At 38.7% G+C, this 20,105-nt stretch overlaps 1 protein-coding gene across 1 annotated transcript; it reads right to left on the reverse strand.

Annotated features, from left to right (window-relative positions):
- Window positions 1–1,396: 1,396 nt before the first annotated feature.
- Window positions 1,397–19,407, reverse strand: LOC125230271. Its single transcript, XM_048135382.1, has 21 exons — window positions 19,389–19,407; window positions 18,600–18,707; window positions 18,251–18,384; window positions 17,283–17,477; window positions 16,928–17,023; window positions 16,318–16,428; window positions 15,430–15,623; window positions 14,105–14,240; window positions 13,613–13,695; window positions 11,300–11,439; window positions 10,551–10,700; window positions 9,517–9,635; window positions 9,405–9,440; window positions 9,001–9,159; window positions 8,228–8,356; window positions 6,592–6,813; window positions 4,826–4,915; window positions 4,470–4,607; window positions 3,759–3,887; window positions 2,478–2,634; window positions 1,397–2,011 (listed from the first exon to the last, which is right to left on the reverse strand). The coding sequence occupies exons 2-21, from the start codon at window positions 18,691–18,693 to the stop codon at window positions 1,902–1,904; spliced, it is 2,622 nt and encodes an 873-aa protein (XP_047991339.1). The 5' UTR covers window positions 18,694–18,707; window positions 19,389–19,407; the 3' UTR covers window positions 1,397–1,901.
- Between the last annotated feature and the right edge of the window lie 698 nt (window positions 19,408–20,105).

Consider the following 20,105-nt stretch of genomic DNA (forward strand, 5'->3'; position numbering starts at 1 on the left):
TTCACCATCTCAGTGTTAACATACGACCGGGCCGTGCCAACGTACTTCCAAGCAAGAAAAATTTCTTATCTCAGTTCTGTAGGAACATTGGCACGACCCTGTCGTGTTAGCACTCTAAACATCGATCAGGCAACATAAATAAAAAGTCAAACCTAAATTAACCATACATTTCTAAATTGTATTTCATAAAATTTACAATTTCTATATCCTGGTCACGTCATAATGTATCTGTTTTATTGCATAATTAAAATAGTCAATCAATTTTAAGCACGCTTGCCTGTTGCCATAAAAATATACTTTCCCGAATCAAAAAAGCAAATATATTTGATATGTTTTTATTAAGGTACATCGGGGCAAATCTCAACTGGGGGGCAATTGTAACTAATCAATTTTTTCCATTATTACACTATGATGATGTTGAGTTCTACATCCATCCGCCTACCATATATAACCGGTGGACACTCCATTTAATAATGCAAACATTGTAAAACATTGAAAAAATTGACCAGTTACATTTGCCTCCAGTCGAGATTTGCCCCACTGTACCTTACTGCTCTTCTGGCCTGTATTTTTATCCGACGCGTCAGTAGTTAGCATTATGTTATTGAACGTTGTAATTTGTAGTGTTTTAAATTTAGTTTTACATGTAATAAATCGCAAATGCCTTAGTTGTGTCAGTTCAGTTCAAACATATTACGAATTTATTCCATTAATTACATGACTTTTATGTAAATTATTTTATGCAAAGAAGATACTCTTTTAAATAAATTAAGGCATAATTTTTACACTGCCTTGAACCGCATAAATTTGCTGGTGAAATAAATTATACCTAAACATTAACTAAATGAGCTTACACATCCAACCATGTACCATCTGTACAAACAGCCGATCACTCTATTTACATAATATTTACCTTCAGTTCACTTAAGATCGCATCATTATACAACTAAGAATACGCTTCTGAATTTTAGTCTTATAACAGCTATGAACAAATTAAAATAGTGAATATTTTAGTACCTTGCAATGCTACGTTAATGTGAGCGGAGCAGTTAAAACTGTAATAATGTGAGCTGCATTAAGGTACTAAAGATTAGTTGAATATTAAGTATAGGCATGAAAATTTCAAAACCTTCAAACACATGTCAATCTGGCATCACGTGTTTTGTTGGTTGAATTGAAATAATCACTTCATAGTACTTAATACTCATAAATTATATTTTGATGACGCTACTGCGAATTTTCCCATATTTCTAACACATTCACTGCCAGCAAACCATTCAGACAGGTGCTATGTTCGAAGTTGCTCATAGTGCCATCATACGCTGGCACTGAATGTTTTAAGAATACAATTTGCTATATTTCCTAGTTTAGCACATTTCGACCAGAGTTTACTCGTCGTGCCAGCACTGCAAAAAATTCCGGCCACCAGAAGTTTCACGTAAAGCCTGGAGTCTAACCAAGTAACAATCGTTGCAAAACACTAATAATAAAAATGTATTGAAATAGTCACAAGACCTTCCTGATAGCCTGATACAAATTTTCCATTATTAGTTAAAAACGATGCGTCATCTTGACTACGACAAGGCTTTACTATCTTAGTGTAGCGTCACACCTAACCCGAGGCCCATGAAACGGGCATACGTCTTCACGCTTGACGGTGATACCCGACCACCACTCAATTCTTTTAACCAATGTTTTGCGGCAGAAACTGAACCATCGGTCGAAACACGATTTTCAAAACTTCGGTCCAAGACAACTGATAACACTAGGTTCTAAGGTTTGAACAACAGAAACCAAAACAATCGGACATTAGTTACGTATGCCGGTCAGCGTGGAGCGAGTGTTTCATGGCCTAGGTGTGGAGTTGCGTTGTATGTTAGTCAGTCTCAGGCCGCTAGGGCTCACTCCTGCGCTTTCCCGGCCTCCGTGATGGATTCGTACTGTTCCTTGTCCAGCTCCGTCATCGTGAAGCTGCCGTCTGGCAATAGGAGAACTACGCGCCGCGTGCCACCTGGTAATCAAGAAATAAATAAATTAAAAACTTTTCGCTTCAATATTCTTAAGAATAAAGAGTTTCAAGTTTCCCGTTGCAGTGCCCGTGTGGTGACGGGTTAAGAATTTCACCACCCCTTTCCTCTGGTTCATATGTCATGTGATATTTAGTTTTCTTACAACTACCCTTTAATTGCTAAAATATGGCTCTGAAACTTGAACCCTCCCTTTTGGGAATGCATAATGTATGCATGCTGTAAGTTTGGAAACGAAACTTTGTTTGCAAATTTTTTCGTTGATTGTGGTGCTTCGATCGCAAGCCCGAGTAATACTACAGGGGCACATTTGCGAAGCTACAAGCTACAATTTACAAGTGGTAGTCAATGTCTAATATGAGCAATATGACAAGTTGGAAAGAGATTTCCGCTTGTAACATTCAGTTTTGAGAAATGGGCCCCTGGTTTCCGTTTAGCTAAGGTACAGACCTGGCGAGGGCAAGTCCGCCTGCACGAGCTGCGCGATGACCTGCGTGGCGTCCTCGCCTGGCTCGCCCTCCACCTGCACGGCGACTTGCTGCAACGCGGGGGCTTCGCCGCCCGGCATCAGCTGCGCTAGTTGTGATGGGTCGATCGCGAGCACGTCCTGTAAAGCAATCACGTGTTACTCAAACAACCGCAAGAATAGTGCCTGTTTGAACTCTACTCCACTGCCCAGAGCACTTCAGCATATAAGGCGCAGAGGAACCTGAATCGGATTGCACGAATCTCATGGAAAACGCCATCAAGTTCGTGTTTACGATGTTTCTTCCTAAAGATGGCATCGTCTTTTTAACCTCCAGATTTCTGCAAGCATTTCTATGGTTGTTGTATTTGGAACCTTTTGTTATTCATTAAAAGTTCAAAGTAATTTTGGAATATGTAACGAGGATAACTTCGAAAATTGGTAATATAATATGACTATTTATTCGAGTTCTTGAGATATAATGCCCTTTTTCAAGTTTTTGTTTACAATAAAGATTAGCGCCAAGAAGGAAATCTTCTTATACAGATTGTGCTATGAAAGTTTTGGTCCCTCTTCCCGAATAAGAATTTTATGTCGGATTTCGTCTCATTGCAGTTGTTCGTCCTCGCGCGGCACGTGACGTGAGTTAACCTTGTGCACCTGCGGCCTGCGGTGATGTTGTGTGACCGACTGACCTGTCCATCTTCGCGCGTGATATACATGACGCCGTCGTCGTGTTCCGCCCCCTCCATGCCCTCGGCGCCTACCAATAATGTTTCAGCTTCGTGCCCCACCTGTGATGACACAATATGATTAACCTGTTCGACCCCCCTCTTCGGCGGCCAACCTAGCTTCGTCCCCTGCCACCCGTGATCCGTACTCGCGCATGACGAATAGAAATTTTGAACAATGTAAACAAATCATTCAATAAAATATCCATATCATGTCTTTATGGTTTTAATGGTTCAGGATCATTATGAACTTTACTAATTAAAAACACATGGATTGTTCAGGCAGTATTTGATGAGATAGAATGTAAATTAAAGACATTTTGAATACAAGGTTTATTTACATTGTTTGCAAGTTCTATTGACGGCGACTTTACTCCCTGGCTATCGGTAACGTTTGACCAGCTTCGTTCCCCGCCACCTGTCATGACTGACCTGACCCGACTCCCTGAGGCGTCCCTGCATGTTTTCGGCCACCAATGACCTAGCTTCGTTCCCCGCCGCTGACGTGATGACTGATGATATAATATGACTGACCTGTCCATCCTCCCGCGTGACATACATGACGCCGTCGCCGTCGGCACCGCCTTCTACCCCCTCTACGGCGCCTTCCATGCCTTCGGCGGCCACTAGTAGAGTTTGGCCAGCTTCGTTCTCGCCCGCCACCTGTCAAAATCAAGCTCATTTAATTGAACTAGTCTTGTATCAACTGAGTTCCAATCGCATCACTGATTACAAACAAGATCGTTATCCCGGCTTACGTGTTATATGTCTATATTCAATGAGTGGGAAAGTATGAAATGGAACGAAATGACTTTCCACCATCACCAGTGACCACTTTTTGAAACCACTCACTTGTATGCTGCATAAAATGCACGCCTGCCTGTAAGGCTTCTTCGTTCCGAATTTATACAATAATGATACCAAACTTGGCCGCTGGAGCAATTTGAACAAATTTTGGAAACCTTTTTTGGAAGTAGAGTTTCGTGGCTAAACCAATAGATCAGGGTACGTAGCCGAATGGCAGAAACGCTAACGAAACGAAACGCTCGTAGATATCTATCTCTATCGCTCGTGTGTATTGGCGCGATAGAGCCAGACTTTTCGCGGCGTTTCGTTTTCGTTTCGCGTCGGAGAAATGCCATGAGTCTGCGCAAGGAAGTGGGTAGTATCCAATGAAGAATCATGAGTAGTGTCAAGCGGCTTCGCCCGAGATAATTTCACGCCTCGCAGTATACCCTGACCGACCTGGTAGAGCACGCCGTCCTCGCCGCGGATCATGATGGGCGGGTGTCCGGCCTGCAGCAGCCCCACCTCCTCACCCTCGCCTTCGCCGCCATCTTCTAGCAGCTGCTTCACCGTGTGCGCTTCCATTTTCACCTCCGTCTGTTTGCGGAATTAGTTTCAGATTTCTATTTCATGTAGTGAATTAACAACTATTTATTTCATAGAGTAAGCATAATTTTCGTTATGAAGATCTAAACTTCGTTATACCGCATTTAAGCAAACTTCAAGGGACTTGACTTACTTGAATTTGACCCCTCTTAATTGCAAAAACTGACGTAGACTTAGCCATGAAACATTATAAAATATGAAGCACTTACGCCATCGTCGTCTGTCAATACTGGCAGAGACTGTTGCGTCCCATCGCCTTGCACTAACATGCCTGTGGTGCCTCCCGGGGACATCTCCACCTGAATAACAGACAATATGTATGAGTGGAATTGATCTTAAGTATTGATGACAAATGTTAACAAATTTGCCGCAGACTGGACACAAGCAACGCAGTGAGTCATCGTCATACATTTGGTCGAGCGCAATATACAATAGTACATTACGATACAAGTGCGGAAAAAAGGAAGTCCGAAACAAGTGGCGATAACTTAAATAAATATGGGGGACACCTTATACAAACCAACTTAGCCCCAAACTAAGCAAAGCTTGTAATACTATGGGTGCTAAGCGACGATATACATACTTAAATAGATAAATACATATGTACTTATTGTCCCAGATTTGTAAGAACCTCTTTTTGACACATGACAGCGTCCACAATACGTAAACTCACGCAACCTAATGAAATTTTAAATAAAATCCTGTAATAATATTTAAAAAAATCAAGTACTTAAAAACAATATTTCGCTTACTTTAAACATAATCTATTAGCACATGTTACATTTTTGCGGATTTTCGTTAGTGAGTATTTTACGATATTAATTTATCACGCAGGACTTACTTATTATGTCATTTATCATTCATTTTTATTTTTAAACTAGTGCTGTGGCAGTCTGTCATTTCGATTCAAATGACATTTCAGTAAGTTGATAGAAATCGTATATTTGTTTAAGCGCCTCCTTGTACATAGGGCCTAATCGATTCAACCAATTCGAAATTAATCGTTAGATTTGGCAAACGATACGTCTTAGCCACATCGCAACATACTTCAAAACAAATTGTCAAAAATGTGAACTAACAAATCCGGGACAATATATACATAGCAGACATCCATGACTTAGGAACAAATATCTATGCTTATCACACAAATAAATGCCCTTATCGGAATTAGAACCCAGGACCGCGGCTTAGCAGGCAGGGTCACCTGGGTCACTGTCGACTGAGCCAGAACGGTCGTCGGACGCGAGTTACGATTTTCGTTTTCTCACGTGTATCGTACGACATTTTTGAGTACAGATGGCCCTTCGAAGTTTCGACTTGACAAAAAATGACCCACTTCTCGCACTAGTGCGTAAAAAAAGCACCTTCCGTACCTACTGAACATGCTATTTACATGTGCCGCCCGCTTGTCGGCGTCTTAAGAATACGTTAGCATGGCAGTCTATGCGGAGGCGTGATCAATATAACCTAACTACAAAAATAAAATTTTGAAAAAACCGCCGACACGGTGGACCGATTTTCATGAAACATGGCTAAGAACACTCCCGACTAATTCAGCTTTCAAACAAAAAAAAAACTAAATCTAAATCGGTTCATCCGTTCGGGAGCTACGATGCCACAGACAGACACACATATAGACAGACGCGTTAAAATTATAACACCCCGTCGTTTTTGCGTCGGGGGTTAATAATTGATCTCGGGCAGCACGGCTGAAAGATATACCTGACGACCGGTCTGGCGCAGTCGGTAGTGACCCTGCCTGCTGCGCCGCGGTCCCGGGTTCGAATCCCGGTACGGGCATTTTTTTGTGTGATGAGCAGATATTTGTTCCTGAGTCATGGATGTTTTCTATGTATATAAGTATTTACATATTATATATATCGTTGTTTGAGTACCCACTACACAAGCCTTCTTGAGCTTACCGTGGGCCTCAGTCAATCTGTGTAAGAAAAGAATGTCCTATAATATTTAATACCTTCATGAGCATCTGCTGCGGCATGGCGGGCGGCGGAGTGGGCGGCGTGGGCGGCGGGCTGGGCGTGGGCGGCGGCGTGGGCTCGCCCTCCGCGCGCGCTAGTCGCCGCCCCGTGAGCGGGCACAGCGTCAGATCGCGCTCCGGCGACGGCGGCGGCAGCGGGCCCGGCTCCAGCGGGAACGGGTCCGTGATGCCGTCCGACGTGTCCGATGAACCGTCCGACTGTGCGAGAGAACGACTCGATTATCATCACTAATTTTGTGTATTTCGCATTTAGTTCCGTTTTGTCATCGATCGATTCGAAGAATTTCCGTGCCTGAGAATAAAGCGGTCCCGTTTGAAATTAACAGGGTGTTCGAGTTCAACATCGCATACGTAACGTACGAACAAAATTCTGAAATAACTAACCCGACACTGTTTGCAGTGGTATCGAATAATCATTCCTAGCCACGCTCACCATTCAAACCGTACACTGAACGTAGGTTTACACAGATAACGCACACCACAATCTTACAATAGGGTCATCATACATAAAATCGCCGTCAATAGAAATTGTCAACAATGTAAACAAACCATTTTTAGGGTTCCGTAGTCAACTAGGAACCCTCATAGTTTCACCATGTCTGTCTGTCCGTCCGTCCGTCCGCGGATAATCTCAGTAACCGTTAGCACTAGAAAGCTGAAATTTTGTACCAATATGTATATCAATCACGCCAACAAAGTGCAAAAATAAAAAATGAAAAAAAAAAAATGTTTTATTAGGGTACTCCCCCTACATGTAAAGTGGGGGCTGATTTTTTTCTTCTTTCCAACCCCAACGTGTGATATATTGTTGGATAGGTATTTAAAAATGAATAAGGGTTTACTAAGATCATTTTTTGATAATATTAATATTTTTGGAAATAATCGTTCCTAAAGGAAAAAAAGTACGTCCCCCCCCTCCTCTAACTTTTGAACCATATGTTTAAAGAATATGAAAAAAAAATCACAGAAGTAGAACTTTATAAAGACTTTCTAGGAAAATTGTTTTGAACTTGATAGGTTCAGTAGTTTTTGAGAAAAATACGGAAAACTACGGAACCCTACAGCTACACTGAGCGTGGCACGACACGCTCTTGGCCGGTTTTTTTTTAAATATCAATATTCTAGCACAATTTTATTATTTTAAAGATTGAGGATCATAATGTGAGATGAATTGATTGTATAATCAATTCATCTCACACGTCTCATTTAACACATGGATTTAGCCAGTATCTGATGACTTAGAATGGAAATTAAAGACATTTTGACTTTTTGATAGGTTTGTTTACATTGTTCACAAATTCTATTGACGGCGACTTTAACGACATAATTTCTATATAACTGCGGCAGCATACACCGCTAAACAAAATCATGGGCACGAATTCTAATTATAGACGACGGGACGTCGCTTGGACGTCGCTGAGGCGCGCGCCGCGTCGCCTGGGGGCGCGTCTTACGTCCTTCCTATACAAAATGTACTGAGGACACGTTTTTTAAATTAAATTCGGGTGGCGCGGCGCTGACGTCCGTTCCGCGTCTCAGGACATGCGTCGCCTGTGTGGGGACGGTCCCTTATATTAATTTCCAAAAACATCATGTATACATATATAGGTACCTGATCGAAGTCGAAGGGCAGTACACCAGACTTGTCGCGGAGTCGCACGATGTTGCCGGCCGCCGTGGCCACTTGCATACCGCCACGGCCGCGCCCGCGGCCGGCACCGCGCCGTAACAAGCTGTCGCCCTGAAACAGATATACAGTCAACTTCCCTGCTATATCACAGATACGAATATGAATACGTAATCACAGTATGCGAAAGGTGTCTTTTATAGCCAATCTTCTTCTTCATGTGGAGACTCTTCACCAGTTGTCTCCACGCCACTCGATCCTGGGCCCGGTGCATGCTAGCCTGTAAAGTGGTCTTTGTCACAGACGTTAGTCTGTCTGCCCAACGCGTGCCCATGCTACCACTTCTTCGCTTCCTTGCCATGCGTTCCGTGATTGTGAGCTTCTCTAGACTATCTGGTGCGGTCCTGCTCAGATGGCCGAAGAAACCCAGCACACGTTGGGTGCAAATAGTGGAGAGTCGCGTTTTGATACCGACCTCAAGAATAGAGCCAATAGCAGTAGTAAAAGTAGAACATTTTATAATACTCGTTCGTAGTCCAAAATCTCGAACGAACGTCAAAGACGGTCCATGGCTGGAGAGGACGCACTTCTACAAACATACCTACTTGTATTAGACTTCTCTTCGAAATCGGATCGGCACGGCATAAATCGTTATACCGGTGCATTGTGTCCTGAATATATAATCTTCTGTCTGAAAGATGTCATGAAGATCATGTCAATCACGTAGCCTGTTTCTTATTAAATGAATATCAACCAACCTGCGCTAGTTTCTTGTTGAGTATGGTGACGGGAGACTTGCCCTCGGGAGACTGTCCCACGGGTCTGTGTATCGTGCGCTGGATGATCTTCTGTCCAGATGGTGTAATGATTGTCTTCTCTGTCACCTGCTGCCCACCAGAGCCAATTGTCTTCTTTATCTGTATAAATTTACGATGTCATTTATGTTGATGTTATTGGTATATTCAAAACAAACTAAAATTTCAAGTTCAACTAGGGTTTCAAGTTTTTAATGATAATGATTGCTCTGAAGTTTAAATACAGTGCTTTAATAAGGAAAAGATCTGTTAACAATAACATAATCAAGAAACAAACTTTATGGAATTATTTTGTTCCTTCTAGTGATACAACACGTAAATAAACAACAACAAAAAGTAGTTTTTACCTGCGTAGGTGTTGCCTTCTTTTCTTCTTGTTTTTTCTGCAAAATAAAAAATAGCATTGAATACTCATTATTTTGAGAAAGTAAAACAAATCAAATCATTTAAAATGTTTACCTGTTTGGCAGCTAAGATCTGTTTCCTAATAACGTCTTGGTCTATATTCAGACCCGGGCCAAGTTTGCCGGGTGAGTCGATCTTCATAATCCCTGAGCTCTTAGACATGATGTAGACACCTGCAGGCAACAGAGTTTATGTTACAATCGTGCACAAATAGGTATATCAAGGGCGCCAAGCTAAGGAGAAAGGGGGTGGGGTGGGGGATCCAAGCTACAAGCATGTTACAAACACAGAGTCACAAGCATCTTTACTAATGGAAATTACTAGTTCAGGTCAATTAATGTTTTCTAAGAATGAGGATATTACATATATATAGAAATCAAATAATATCTACAAATATAAAATTAAAGTCAACATATCAAAGTTATTTAAATTAAAATCTTATCTCAATTGCATGACTTTGATACGGGAAGTCTTAAAAAACTAGAGTAATGATTGTCAAGAAATCTACAGCAACTCTTCGAATTTTTTTTGTGTAATACAACGGCAAAGCTTGTGACACATATCCCAAAGCGATGCACAGTGGAACAACACCATTTTTGAAAGGACATGAGAATTTCCTGTTTTTCTATGACCAAATATTTGAAAATTAGGGATCTCAGGAATCTATTCAGGAAACTTAAAATAAAAACGGGACTTAATAGCGTAAAACTATGGTTTTAAACCAACCTCCGATTTTTCCGATTTGATTCCGATTCTTCTCATTTCATTTCATTACAAGTATTATATCTCCTTGTCAACACCACCATAAATAATGTAGGTAGGTACTATACAATCATGATATTAAGATATTTTTAATCAAGTACCGTGTATAGACCAACAAGCTTGCTGAACCGCCTTAGTAAGGTAATTTACAAGAACACTTGATGATACCATTGTTCAAATCTTTTTCTATGAGCCTTTATGAGCCACTCTTAGTGAAAACAATGCATTAAAATCATCGAGTAAAAAAAAATAGAAAACCAGAAAATTCTCACGTGTTCTAGAAATAGTGTAGTTCGGTAGTGCTATGGGCTAAAGCTACGACTTACCAGTGGTAAGATTAGGCATGTGCTTGGGATCGACTTTGATGACGCCCTTGATATTCGGCATGCCCTTGCCGCCGAGCCCCAGCGACTTGACCAGCTCCGGGTCCACGTTACCTTTTGGAGACGACTGTCCGTTTAGTATCCGAGCGTCAACTGAAAGTTTTATTACCTTCAGTTATGCGGTAATAAGTGTGAAGTTTGTGATTGACGCTTGCGTGCTTAATTGTATTGAACTCGATATACCTCTCGTCTATGTAGGGTAAGGATTCTGAATGAATTTAAGTCATCATGTACATAATTTCTACAATTTATCTGCTTTCTACAGTACTGAACGTATGTTACTATGATTTTTGCAGACATGAAATATTAAAAGTTTAAAATATGACTGTTGACACACAATTGTATGCTTTATCGAAATCAATGAAAACTTTTTTAATGTAGGATCTCATTGTCATGTGAACTGTCGGGTGGCGTCTTATACTTACTGGTATTTAGGCCTTCTGATGCTTCTGATCAGATAGCGTGTAAAAAATATATTTGATTTTTTATTTTAATTTGTACCTTGTCGTAATAAGGGTGAATTTCTTTTGTTATAAATAGCAATTAAATTTGACATTTTTATTTATTTGGTTTATGGATTATGACGGATCTAATTAGATTAAAATCGTGTGTGCATACATTGGGCCAAGGTTAAAACATTCTACTCCTATACCATAGTTGTCTGTCTGTCTGTTTCTAAGTAAACGTGTTACCTTTAGCGTCGCCATCGGAGTAATCATCGTCCTCGCTGGAGGCCTCTTTCTTGACTCGTTTGGCGGCCGGTTCGTCCTCGGCGCCGCACCACGCTTTCACTTGATCGAGGGCGCGCACTTTAGAAGACCGCTGTAGGCGACTGTACAGATCATATGAAAATTGTTAACGCGATTGATAAGATCGATTTGAAACGTGAAAAGCAGTCCATATTTCCAAGAGTCTAAAGACCTGCAGTGAAATGCACTTCACACAAAATGGCCTTCGGATTTTAGAGCGATATTTTTAGAGTGATAATTTTACGATTTCGTCCAATTTTATTTCGAACGCCCTTTTGAATTCTCAATTTCTCATGGACTGTGTCAATATTTGATCGCACGGGCCTATATGAACATGTAAAAAGCATGTTTTCATCACATTTGCTGTTTAAAGGTATCATTGCGTCTACGTGTACTGAAGCATAATGTACTATTTTATTCCCAAGGGAATAATGGATTTAGTTTTAAAAATTAATACAATCCGTACAATACTTCAGGCAAAGGATGTTTCAATCTGCCAAGGATTTTTATTGCACAACCAAAATTTTACTATTAAGCTGTAAAATATATTATACGGTATGAAAAATGCATTTTATTTATGTTTTACAATTTTTTTAGTGTGTTTTGCATTTATTTCGTAAAATTCAACTCAGATAAATTGTTATAATTTACAATCTGACAATATGCTCTCTACTCGCGCTTGACCGCGGGCGTACGCGAGGCACCCACCGTTGCCTAGCAACGGAAAGTACAACAGATCAAAATAAAGTACAGTTTTAGTTCAATTATATGATTTATATGCTTTTTTAAACGTTGCATTTAATTTATATGCAGTATTTTCGTGTTTGTTTTCGTTCAAAAAGTGTTTGTTATCAAAAACAATGGATTTAATATGAATAATCTGATGTAGATCAAGATACACTACTGGTCGTGCCACCGGTTGAAGGTTTTGCCTTATGACTGTTTCCTCTGTATTTTTCTCTCAAATGTGATGAAAAACATTGTGTGTAACTCGGGGAGTATGAATATTGCTAACTCGAATCTTTAAATCGCTCCGGCAAGCCGTCGCGATTTAACTTACTCTCGTTAGAAATATTCAACTTCCTCCCCTTGTTGCACAATGTACTATTGTGTCAATGGCGGTGTATTAGTGTATTATTAATAATTAGTGATTGTATGTTGTAATGTGATGTCATATTAAATAAAAACATTACTATGTCTATGTAAGTGGCTTAGTACATAAAAGTGGGTGCGTAACATAATGAATAGAAACTTTTGGCATATTCTCAATTTACAAACGCTCAAAAAGTATACTTTTTTTATGTATAATGCACAAAAGGTATAATTTCAATTTGTATAAGATACAAATAATATAACATACAATATACATACTACCGTATACTATAATATACATATTAACTAATTACATTTACTATATCTTTAATAAATCCTGTCGAATAAACGAATCCTGTCATAAAAGTAGGTTTAGGTTAGGTTTGAACTGTGACCCCACAGAAACTAATCCTGTCACAATAGTAAGTTTAGGTTAGGTTTGAACTGTGACCCCACAGAAACGAATCCTGTCAAAAAAGTAGGTTTAGGTTAGGTTTGAACGGTGACCCCACAGAAACGAATCCTGTCATAAAAGTAGGTTTAGGTTAGGTTTGAACTGTGACCCCCACAGAAACGAATCCTGTCAAAAAAGCAGGTTTAGGTTAGGTTTGAACTGTGACCCCACAGAAACGAATCCTGTCAAAAAAGTAGGTTTAGGTTAGGTTTGAACTGTGACCCCCACAGAAACGAATCCTGTCAAAAAAGTAGGTTTAGGTTAGGTTTGAACTGTGACCCCACAAAAACGAATCCTGTCAAAAAAGTAGGTTTAGGTTAGGTTTGAACTGTGACCCCCACAGAAACTAATCCTGTCACAATAGTAGGTTTAGGTTAGGTTTGAATTGTGACCCCACAGAAACGAATCCTGTCAAGAGCGAGGAGCGAGAGAGAGAAAACAGCAGGCGCTTATATCACCTGTATGGTATTCGTTTTGTATATTCTATTACTTCAACGTTATACCACATTATACTTATAGGAAACAATATTATATGTAACAAACATTATATAATTTGAATTTATGCTATCTAAAATTATATATAACAGCAATTATACTAATTGAACTTTATACCATACAAAATTATACAAATTGAAATTATACCTTCTACCGAATATACCATACGTTTGTATACGTTCTATTACTTACCCCATAAAAGTTGTTTTACTTACCCAGTAGGCGTCAAAGCAGGACTTTCCGTTTTCTTCACCATTTGTTTCACTATTTGTGGAAGTGGTGTGCTGATTTGTTTCACCTGTAGCAAAACCAACAACTATTCAACGGTTTTCTGTTTTTTTAGATCTCGATATCACACGAGCGATTTCATACAAAATGTTGTAATCAAAAACCTTAGCACCACATGTTCTTTATAACGGGAGGTAAACTGAATTTTTGTCCCGCCATTAACGACAAATCACATGCATTTTTTTGAAGCTTTATTTCTGGCTTTGCAACAGATGCTGTACTCTGATATCAGATATGGTCAAAGATTTTGACCATATCTCTGAGATTCAAGCTGTTCGAAAAATCGATTCACAATATTTCGTCTACCATACCCTACGACGGTAGGTGACATCGGTCTTACTTTTCACTGTGCCGTCCAATGTACATAGATTTAAATTATGTTTTAAAATTTCAGTCATTTCAGATGTTCTGATTCTGACCTGCACAGGATGCTGTTGCTGCTGCTGCGCGCGCAGGGCCTTAAGCTCCTTCTGCCGCGCTAGCTGCTTCTCGAATGCTTCTAGAAGATGCTTGCAGGTCTCCATGTTCTCTATTGGCTCCCATGTGTTCTGTTCACTGCAAAATGATGATATGATAGTGTGGTTATTTTACACGAGTCATTGCCGTTTATTTAACTCCACATTGCATAAATGTTAAAGTTCTAAGAAGCTTATGGTTGATGATGATGTCTAGGGTTATGGGCATTTTCAGAATTTGGGACCATCCAAGAAGCGAAAGTCATTAACAAAAATTTACTTACTGTCAGTTTTGTGATAATTAAGCATGAAATTTCAATAAAAATATTGTTTTTGTGTTAATTACATAAACTTTAAGCGATAATCTACATTCAAAATGGGAAAAAAGTAAATTTTTAGACAGATTTTATGCTTAATTATCGTCACAAAACTGACAGCGAGTTCATTTCTGTTAACAACTTTTGCTAATTGGGGGGACCCAGATTCTGAAAATGCCCTTATACTTATATTGCTTGGCAAGTATCATCGACTAACTCACCCAGCTTGGCAAGGTCGCCCTATATTATATATAAAATAATAAGCAGAATATAGCTTCTTGGCACCAAACTGGCAGGGTCGCCCTGTAACTACTACACGCAATTTATAAAGTATCAAACTGGGAATATTCCCCCCTGGTATTCGTAATGCTTCATTCTGGGATTAAAGTTCTTAAGGAGAACTTTTCGGCAATATACTTGCTGGCACAAGTAGGGTCGTCATGTTGAGGGTAGATACAATTATCAAATCAAATAACTGTAGACAATATCTTACTCTGGAAATCCCGCCCACTTGAGCAGGTACTCGTACACGCGCTCTCGGGCATCGCGGACAGATTCCTTGTCCACCTGGGGTTGAACCACTTGACCAGGATCTTCACGGCATGCTCACTCACATTGGCAAAGTCACCCTATAAACTACTATTAAAACAGTCTAGATGTAGATAATATCTTACTGCGGATATCCCTCCCACTTGAGTAGGTACTCATACTGTTTCCGCCTGGGGTTGAACAATGAACGTCTAGACCAACAACTTCATGGCAAGCTGTGTTACATTGGCAAGGTCGCCCTGTAACCTACTTCTAAAACAGCATAAAATATAACTTACTGCGGATATCCCTCCCACTTGAGCAGGTACTCATACTGTTTCCGCCTGGGGTTGAACTTTAGACCAACATCTTCATCGCAAGCTGTCTTACATTGGCAGGGTCGCCCTGTAACCTACTTCTAAAACAGTGTAAAATATAACTTACTGCGGATATCCCTCCCACTTGAGCAGGTACTCGTACTGTTTCCTCCTAGGGTTGAACCTCTTGGCCAGGATCTTCTCCACCACATATTCGCCGGCGTCAGCAGGGTCGCCTTCGCGTTCAGTTCGGCGCGCGATACGCTCTTCAGGAGGCACGCGCTCTTGGGCGTTGCGTACGGACTCCTTGTCCGCTAGTTCCTGCGAATGAATAAATTCATACTTACTTACATACATATATAATATTTGACATTACTATTTACTTACATACATAGATAATAAGCCATTTCTCATAGGACATACTTAATAGATACTGACGATTCTTTTATATTATGTGAATACTTGTAATAAATTTGTATTTAAATAGGCGTAAAATGTCTATATATTAAATTATACATAGGATTTTTATAAAAAATATTATATTTAATAACACAGAGAACATCTAAGACTCGGAACCACAATCGAGCATACAACACAGATCAATACCTTCTTAGCAAACTCAATACCTCTGAATTATAATACTAATTTCTAACCTATTACTATTACCAAATAAAAAAATACAAATAAAATGAAGGCATTCCATAATAACACTTCATTTTTGGCAGCTAACATAAAAAATACATTTGATATCTGAGACAGACCACATAAGTGTGTCTAGAACTCTAGATGACATTATATCTATAGATAAACGATTAACTAGTCCATTAATAATGCAGAAGGCAAACAGAAAGCAAAGCCAGGCACGTAATTTACTTGAAGCAGCATATGTCATGATAATTGGTACAAATCACATGCTTTCTATATATGCGATCTTGAATGTTAACGCCATTTTTAACGTAACATTCAGACCGCTTTCTGAATAAATAGATACATACAAGGAAACTTTAAAATGTACCTTGGCTTTTAGCGCACTAAGTGGCGTTTTGTTGAAAACAGTCTTCTGTGCGGGACTAGCTCTAACAATACCATCGCTTTCTTCACCTGAGGGCTGAGTCTCGGAATCCTCCTACGAGCAATAAGTGGTTGGAATATAGGATAGCCCTCAATACAGTGACACAGAATATATGCTAAGTACTATTTCTAGCCCCATGTGTTAAGAAACATAATGAATTAAAATTTACTCACTGCCTGCATCCCAAAGTTTAAGCAAATATTGTAGTCTTTGGTAAGTGACAAAATTAGTCACAAAGAAATTCTCAAAGATTTTTATAAACGGCATTAGTGTCGCAAGCACCATAAGGTCATAAAGTCATAAAATAAAGTATCCTATTGGTAGTATTGACGAGTACAACCATACTAGAGTCATCTGTAAAAATCTTTTCGACAAGTTAACCCCAAAATTTACAAATTGTGTCACTTAACTTCAAACTCTGGTAAATCCATTCTGCTATAAGGTTGATTTTTTTCAGGTTCTATATATTTTCATACATAATATCTTATATTATGGTAAATGATGGAACTCTAATTTCAAAGATTGATTGCTGTAGTATATTGGGTAACTGTACCTTGAGAACCTTTCTTGGTCGTCCGCGTTTTCTGACCTCTGTTACTTGTGTGACGGCTTGTACAGGCACCAGCTGGTCATCAGTCTTCAATTCCATCTGGGAAAAGTGTCATTTAGAAATCCACATTATTTACATGTGTTCAGAATATTGGTAGAGAATTTCAATAAGTCCAAGTTTAAAACTGAGGTGTTTTTCATCTCCATATTATTGGAAAAAAAACTTGTGTAATTCCATTTTCAAACCACTTTCTTGTGCTTGTGGTACAAATTTGCAATCTTTAACTTATTCAGGTATTGACTAAATGTAGACATATTCATGTACAAGTAAGGCCTAAAGTAAATATGACAATACTTACAACTTTAGCATGAGCGAATTTGGATAAAGCTTGCACATTGGATCCCGCTGTGATCCAGGCAGTCCTTTTAGTCTCAGGCATGCGGCACCACTGCTGGTACAGCTTCCAACTGTTGTCCGAGCTGATGTTGGTCCCGTCCCGTGCTGACGAACACTTCCATAGGAGGAATGCCCACACTTGGGCTTTGCTCTCATTCTGAAAAATTAAAATTATAATAATTACGTGTCACCTATCTCAGAATTACTACTAAAGTATTTGAATAAATTAGTTATAGGAATGATTATATCATTTCTACAAACCAAACACTGCCTGGGAAAGCCTTCTTTTAGTGATCATTTGTTTAATTCACATGATATTAATATAAATTGATTGCAATGTGGCTAATGTATATAGAAGTGTAAAAGATAATATTTCTATTGTATGGGATATCATGTACATATCACATGTCTCTATAAATAGTATAAATGTATCTTACTACCAGTGTTAATTAAAAGCCTTGTTAGCCAAACCATGTATTTATTTATACAAGAAATGGAACTAGTTTTAGTAAATAAAAACCATTATCAAAATAAGAATCAGCTATTATTTCAATTAAAGTTGACAATATAAATAAATATGGTTATGATATGCATATTGCATATTTATTTATTTATTTAATAAGTTTACACGGCATTACAGCATAAACACCAATACACCGAATAAACTAATATAGACAAAAAATACAATTTACAAAAAAGTATTATAACGACACACAATTACTTAAAAATATCATACACCGACCGCGGAAGGCCTATCATCCATCATCTCGCAATACCTCAGACACTCAAGATACACTGTCTTCCATCTCCATGCAAACAAATTGCAATCAGGTGCTGACGTCAGTAGCGCATTGAGAAGTGTCAAAGCTCGAGGAATTCTATCTAGGAAGGGTATTGAAACCAACAGGTCTTTTTCAACCTGATACTTACACTATCTCTCACTGGGGATTTTGATACACAACTATTGGCCGATTTGTGGTCATTAAATTCTTCAATGAAATGGAATGCAGAGTGGCACTGGCCACAAACAAGTACATCTAAGGTTGCCATCTGCTCATGGGCCTCTGTAAAAAAAGTATTTTAGTTAATAAGATTCCACAAAAACTAACACTATTAGAGTTGTTAGCAAACAGCTAACTGTACATACTTATGATGAGATAGACTTTATCTACTCGGTTTAGATGTGATCAGAAAACTGTGACACCAATTTTATTGACAATAAATTAGAATTACTGATAAGTGACTACCTAAATTGTACTAATTTACAATTAAGGCTTACCTTTCAATGCACTAGGGTTTTTCGCTAATTCATCAGGGTTTCCCGCTGGTACGTCCTCAGACGCGTGAGTCTCTCCATCCTCTATGGAAGTCATCTTGCTTAGAGGAACTGGGGATAAGTATAATCACTTTAAAACACAGTAATGCTCCGAAAGAAAAGTTATTGAAAAATGTTATGATTTATAAGTATAACCTTCTAAAATCTAGGCCGGCGGGTTCCCGCCAACTCTTGTACGGCTTAAAATAAGATGTCAACAAACACAAGTGTTTTGTAAAACTCAAAGAAATAAAAATCTGATTTTAGACTACGCTTACAATATGTTTAATAACAAATATATGTCACTAATTTCTTAAAATTAAGAAATAAATGCACTAATATGTAAAGGCCACACGACACGATAGTATAATGACGCTCATTGGCGCTGCGCTGATTGCGTTAAGATAAAATTAGAATGTCCACGATGCTTAAGAAGACTATTTATTTTAATTTAATTCATATTCACCGATATATTATCAACACTTACCAAAACAATGTCAAATTAATTATTTTTTCTAAAATGAAACCTTTCACACTACACACGCAAAACGGAACAAATTACGGCAAGAATCAAATATTTTATGATGAAAAAAAACAGCGTCGGCCGACGCTTCAGAGCGCCCTCTTGCGGTGGCCGACAGTATATGTTTTCTTTGTTTAAAAAAACAATTTGGGCCAATAGCATTCGAGGCTAGCCATTTGATTGACCAATCACAATTTAAAAATAAAGAACACGTGTTGTAACAAACTTACCGTCACTTTGTCGGCGTAGATTTTTGCCGACATTTCATTTTGCCGTCACTTTATACCGAAGTCATCAGCCCAGTTGCGTTGGATAACATTTTCACAATTAAAGTTTAATTTAATCATGCTCATAATCATTCATATTCAGGTTCATCATTGAAATAGTTTTCCTTTAGGGAGATTCATATATGTTTTTACTATAAGTATTAACTTTGAGGGATGATTTAATGAAATTAACATTAGTTTATATGATTTTAAATTAACATATAGGTATTTGCCGAAACTTACTTACTTACTAATGTGAAAATTAAACCACATAACATAATACGGCGATTTCTCATCTCATTGTGAAAAGGCTTTGATACAAAAAAGGTGTATATCGTGATGAATCGTTCTTTTTTAGGTTTTATTTTACAATTAAATAGTTATGAAAGAGATCTGTCCTATAAGGATGAGTATTGCACAAAAGGAAAAATATACGAATAAAAAATACCATTTCTTTCTTTCTTTCGAAATGAAATCTAAAATAATATTATTTCTCAATAAAATACATCACTACCTGTACTTCGCCCATCCCTACAGATGGTAGTCATTTTGTTCGTTCTCTATGTTTTTTCTGCATCATGTTTTGTAAGTTCATGGCGATTGGTCAAATTGTCAGGTTGTAGTGAAATTTAACCAATAAACGAATCTTAGTTTGGTTGTTATTGGTGGATGCCATATTCT

This window comes from Leguminivora glycinivorella, chromosome 10 (assembly GCF_023078275.1).
Source record: "Leguminivora glycinivorella isolate SPB_JAAS2020 chromosome 10, LegGlyc_1.1, whole genome shotgun sequence".
NCBI classification, from domain to species: Eukaryota; Metazoa; Arthropoda; class Insecta; order Lepidoptera; family Tortricidae; genus Leguminivora; species Leguminivora glycinivorella.